Source organism: Prionailurus bengalensis, chromosome B3 (genome assembly GCF_016509475.1).
Source record: "Prionailurus bengalensis isolate Pbe53 chromosome B3, Fcat_Pben_1.1_paternal_pri, whole genome shotgun sequence".
Classification (NCBI taxonomy): domain Eukaryota; kingdom Metazoa; phylum Chordata; class Mammalia; order Carnivora; family Felidae; genus Prionailurus; species Prionailurus bengalensis.
Window position 1 is genome coordinate 39,025,100 of NC_057355.1, and position 6,000 is coordinate 39,031,099.

General features: G+C 50.4%; 1 protein-coding gene across 1 annotated transcript in view; it reads right to left on the minus strand.

The window, feature by feature from the left end:
* MAP2K1 (mitogen-activated protein kinase kinase 1) overlaps positions 1 to 5,264 on the minus strand; it is a 78,601-nt gene extending 73,337 nt beyond the window's left edge. Inside the window, exon 1 of the mRNA XM_043555109.1 lies at positions 4,708 to 5,264. Within this exon, the coding sequence (XP_043411044.1) occupies positions 4,708 to 4,787 (80 nt within the window). The 5' untranslated portion in view covers positions 4,788 to 5,264. The remainder of the gene's footprint in view (positions 1 to 4,707) is intronic.
* Between the last annotated feature and the right edge of the window lie 736 nt (positions 5,265 to 6,000).

Genomic DNA, 6,000 nt, shown 5'->3' on the forward strand with positions numbered 1-6,000 from the left:
AGCGTAACCTAATCTATCCCAACTGAGGCATATTTACAGCACAATAGTAATTTTTATAAAATCTGAATATACTTAGAGTATACAACATGATGATTTGATACACATAGACAAATGATGATTACAGTCAAGCTAATTAACAAATATATTCCTTACACAGCTACCATTTTTTGTCTGCATGACAGCACTTGAAATCTACTATCCTAGCAAATTTCCGGTATTCAATACAGTATTATTAACTATAGTCACCATGCTGTACACTAGATCTTTAGACTTATTCATACTACATTAACTGCAACTTTTCTTTTTCCCTTTTTTTTTTTTTTTTTTTTTGAGAGAGAGAGAGAGAGAGAGTGTGAGTACACGAGCCAAGGAAAGACAGAGACAATCTCTAATGTGAGGCTCTATCCCAAGACCCTGGGCTCATGACCCCAGCCCAAATCAAGAATCAAGTCGGATGCTCAACTGACAGCCACCCAGGCGCCCCTTAACTGCAACGTCGTACCCTCTGACCAACACCCCCACCTCCCCATCCCTGATCTCTCTGCTCTGCTTCTATTTTTTTTAGATCCCACACGTAAGTGAGATCATGCAGTAATTTTTTTTCTGTGTCTGGCTTATTTCATTAAAAAAAATTTTTTTTTACATTTATTTATTTTTTGAGAGACACAGAGAGACAGAGCACAAGTTGGGGAGGGGCAGAGAGAGAGGGAGACACAGAATCCGAAGCAGGCTCCAGGCTCCGAGCTGTCAGTACAGAGCCAGACGCGGGGCTCGAACTCACAAACCGTGAGATCATGACCTGAGCCGAAGTCGGATGCCCAGCCGACTGAGCCACCCAGGTGCCCCGGCTTACTTCATTTAATATAACATCTTCCAGGTACATCCACGTTGTCACAAATTGTAGGATCTCCTTTTTTTAAGGCTGAATAACAACACAGTCACATTCAGCACTCTACGCACAGAAACACACAAAACAACGCCATCTACCTCCCAAAGGTACACATACCCAACAAAACATGGAACTATAAGACCATGCATTCAATACCGGAGAGTGGGTGAGTGGGTGCCTGTGAAAGAAAAGGAAATGGAGAGGGGGAAATGACCGCAAAGGGGAAGACAAAAGAAAAAAACGGAAAAGTATAAAAAGGTTTGCTAAATACATTGTACAAATATTAGAAATTTAAGTCACCCACTGATTTACTCAAACATTTTGGCACTTCATATGTGCCAGCTACCGTATTCCATGTGCTACTTACAGAGCAATGAATCAGAAAAAGGCTGCCCTAACCTTATAGTTTATGGTGTACAGAAGAGAGAGATCTTTCAAACATCCTAGTAAAAACAAGTTAGAGACAGTGAACAAATGTCATTGAAAGAAAAAAAAAAAAAAATCAGGTGATGGGCACTAGCGGGCTCAGTCAGTGGAGTATGCAACTCTTATTCTCGAGGTCCGGCGTGAGTTCGAGGCCCACACTGGGCATGGAGGCTACTTAAAAAAAAAAAAAGGAGAAGGAGAAGGAGAAGAAGGAGAAGGAGAAGGAGAAGGAGAAGGAGGAGGAGGAGGAGGAGGAGGAGGAGGAGGAGGAGGAGGAGAAAGAAAAGAAAAAAAAGACAGGCACTCTTTTAAGTGCCCTGTCTTAAAAAAAAAAAAAAAATCTGGCGAATATGGGAAAGCGACCTCCTTTAGAGATTAGGTGGTCTGTGAACACCTCTGAGGAAATGACACTGAGGCAGAGATGATGATTGCTTCCTTCCTAGCATGGGAAGAGGAAGAGATGATTCATTCTAGGCAAAGGGAGCAGCATGTGCAAGGGCCTGGAGGGAACACAGACCATCCCAAGGAGGAAGTGAAAGAAGACTAGCAGAATGGAAGAAAGGAGCGGCAGGAAATGTGGTCGAAGAGATGGGGGTGGGGGGCCCCAGTGGGCAAATCACTTGGTCTCACAGCCCGATAGGAGTCTGGATTTCATTCTAACTGCAATGGAACCAGGAAACCATTTTAAACGGGAATAATATGATCTTATTTCCAATTTATTTCATGCCAACACTTAGCTCCCTTGCAATATGCTCAGACATTTCTGCAAAACTCGCAAAAGAGGTATTTGTGCCCTCTTTTTCTTCAAGGACCCCCACAACTTGCATAAACGTCAGGTCCCATGTAACCCAGCTCTGTCTGAATGCTTTAAGTGCTAAGTTAGAGGTAAAGCCCAAAGTGCCAAGCAACCACAGAGGAGAAGCAACCTTGCCAGTTACCAAGAGATCCTTAATGTCACTGGACAGGACCATGTTCCAAACTGTGCCCCGGTCTAATCACAGAAATCATGAGAACAGCAGCCTTGCTTGAGAAATACTCTTAAAGGTGAAAGCTGAAGGTGTGTACAGCTTTCCTCCCATTCGTGCCAGGAAGTGTAGGGCAACAGTCCCTGTTTGTCTCAGGCAGCCTACACAGAGATGCCTCCTATTGTAACACAGCAATGAGTCATGGAGGTACATGCAGATGGTACAAAAACCTAAGCGATCGCTGGGAGAGTCCTTTATCCAGAAGCAAAGGCACCTTAACATACATACCCACCACCACAAACGGAAATTACCTTCTAGTTTCCTTCAGCTTTCTCAACATTACCCAGTAAGGAAGACACCAGCAGCAGCTAACATTTATGGAAGGTTTACTATGTATTATTAGCTCCCTGGATTTTCACAAAGACCACAGGTGGGTTCTATCAATTAGCTCCATTTTCTGCAGGTGAGAAAACTCAAACTAAGCCTTCGGGAGACTGAGAGACCAGTCCCAGGTCACAAAACCGCAGAATAACAGGGCCAAGGCTTCAACCTTAGCCTGACTCCAGAGTCCAACCTCTTAACCGCTGCTGAGAATCTCCCAGTCCCACCAAATTTTTCTGCCACCAACTCCAGGGTAGCTTATTCTTTTCCTCCTTGTATTTTCTTTTAATGAGATTCCTCCGCTTGGCAAAAATACAGTTGTGGTGTCACAATTAACAAGAGAATGACAACAGGTACTTCCACTCAGTACCCACCTCCCAATCAAATAGGAGCAGGATGGTCAGGCCACAACATTCAACCAGCCACTGTGGTCAAAACTTGCCCTGCCCTGTGCTGGGGCACTTTCAGTTTGTTTGAAGGGGATAAAATCCTGTCCAGTAAGTCTGAATAAATGCCTACAAAGAATCTGACCTCTACAAGTCAATATTATGCAAAATAGACACTTCAGGTTTTTTTGTTTTTTTTGTTTTTGAGAAAGCACCAGCGGGGGAGGGGCATACGTGGAGGCGGGAGGGGCGGGGGCAGGGAGAGAGAGAGGGAGACAGAATATCTTAAGCAGGCTCCATGCTCAGTGCGGAGCCCAGGGCGGGGCTCCATCCCATGACCCTGGGATCATGACCTGAGCTAAAATCAAGAGTAGGATGCTTAACCGACTAAGCCACCCAGGCGCCCCAACATTACAGTTCTGTACTGAAGGGGGTCTGCTGGGAGCAGGTCTGAGGAACCTGGCTCAGTTCACATGACAGGTCCACCACTGGCCTGGTGATCATGAAAGAGATGGACAGAGCCACGAACCCAGAAGGTCCCCAGGCTATTAAAATCTAAAGAGAGAAAGGAAGGTTATAGAAATCACCAAAGGGCAGAAGGTTCAGGCCTACTCCACCATTTCATCAGCTAGCTTCCATGCATCTCCAGTGTGCAAATAAAAGATTAAGAACCAAATATTTTCCGGTTAATTCTCCAGCTAGTCCGATCTCTCTCCCTCAGTCTTGTCCCTCACTCAGGACGCAACACGAGTTGTGGCAATTCAGAAACACCCAATGGCACAACCTCATCATTGTTTAATGAGATAAAGCGCTGGCTTGCGAGCATACTGGAAGCCGCAGGATGGAGCACCTTGCGTATGGTTTTCCTGGCTTTGAGTGTTCCTGTCTCAGGTCAGGAGTTTAGGGCTCATGGTAAAGTACTGAAAGCTAGAAGAGACACTAGTGCCGAGCATTTCTGAATGAATGAATGAATGAATGAATGAATGAATGAATGAATGAATGAATGAAGCAGTTGAAGAAGAAGAAAGCAGCACCCTTGGAGACAAAATAGTTTCCAGGAAGAAGGCCAAGGACCCGCAGCCCCTGAAGTCGGCCAGGGGAAAGCCACGGGGATATTGGTGTACCCACGCCCCTGCTAGCCAGCGAGCAGCCGCAACGAGGCACTCTAGGCCCACAGGTGTCACGCACAAAGGTGAGGACACTGCTCACCAGTCCCAACTCCACACTTCATACCCTAAGCCGGCCTCAAAGACACAGAAGCGATCTTAATTCTTTCCAGGACATCTGCTCCCTTCTCCCCTGTACAGACTGGGATCTGGGGAAAACAGCCGGGGAGGGGTGGGGGAGCAGGCAGTTTTCATCTTGGGGGGGGGGGGGAGGGAGAGAAAGTGAATGGCCAGGGACCAAGGATGACTGCAAGGGTCGACAGAGGAGGAAAATCGGGACACCTTGGGTCCACCGACTGGTCTGAGTCAGGAGCACAATCTCTGCTTAGTCACCGATACCTCGGCAGCCAGGAGTTCCGCGCCCCTGCCAGCCCGAGACGTACGTGACGAACCCGAGCTGAGCCCCGCGCGCCGCGCACACCCGACTCGGCTCCTATACCCCAGCAGGGGCCTCCGCAGCCAGGCCCGGCGCTCGCCGCCCACCCCAGACTTACTCCGCCGAGCTGGTCCCGTTAACCGCGGAGCCGTCGGGGGCCGGGTTCAGCTGGATGGGCGTCGGCTTCTTCTTGGGCATTCTGGACCCGGGAAGGCGCTTCTAACTCCGAGGGGAGGGCGGCCCCTCTCTTGCTTCCTCCCTCTGAGCTGCCCCACGCCCGCCGCGCAGGGCCAAGTCGGGGCCACGGGCCCGGAGGCAGCCTTCGGGGGGCGCGCCCCGCGTGGTCCCTTCAGCGCCGAGGGGCCGCTGGCGGTCTCGGGGGACCCCCGCCCCACTCGCCCGGGGCTCGGCTTGGCGCGCAAGGAATCGAAAGGCTTCCCAGGCGGCGCAGCTCGGCAGCGCGGGATTCCCTCCCTCTTTTCCTCAGTCAACCGGTCCCTAGGGTTCGATAGACACCGCCACAGCCCTGCTCCAGCTTCAGCCTGGAAAGTACAGCCGCCGCCGGCGCCCTCCCCGCCGCTCCGCGCAGCCGTCCCAGGGAGGGAATGGAGGGCGGAGGAGGGGCGGGGAAGGGGGAAGCCTCGCCCCTCCACCCGGACTGCTGCGTTTCCCACACACCCACTCGGCTCCGCCCCTATTGCCGCGCCGACAGCCAATGGAAGCGCGCCTCGGCGGCAGATGACGCGGAAATACGTCACGGGGGCGCGGCGCGCTGCCCTGGGGGCGGAGTCCGGCTCTGGCTCCACAGCGCCCTCTGCTGCCCCGCGGCACTTAGGTAGAACCACCGGGAAAGGAGGTCGTGGGTCCCGGCTCCTGCAGCTAACAGCCAGGTGGGCTTCACCAGGCCCTGTTCGAGGCGGTCTTCTCGACTGGAGCGCCCCCCTGGGGCCGGGTCACATTGAAGGAGGTGAAATAATAACGTGAATACGGAAAAAGATATCTTCTCATTTCTACAGGAGAGAAAGCGTGGGGGAATAGAAAACTTGCCAGGAGACTCCTTGCGTCAAACAAACTGACAGATACATAGATTTATATAAAATTGTAATACGCACTACTCTACTTATGAGGGTGCAGAGAGGTGGGTACTCAATACTGATGAGATTGTATTAGGGGCAACTGTTTTTGGAGCAGATTGGTAGTTTTTTGAAGTCTTGAACGCCCCTCCCTTTAAAAGAATCCTTTAGGGGCACCTGGGTGGCTCAGTCGGTTAAGCATCTGACTTCAGCCCAGGTCATGATCTCCCCGTCTATCAGTTCCAGTCCTGCCTAGGACTCTGTGCTGGCAGCTCAGAGCCTGGAGCCTGCTTCATACTCTGTGTCTCCCTCTCTCTCTCTCTCTCTGTCCCTCCATC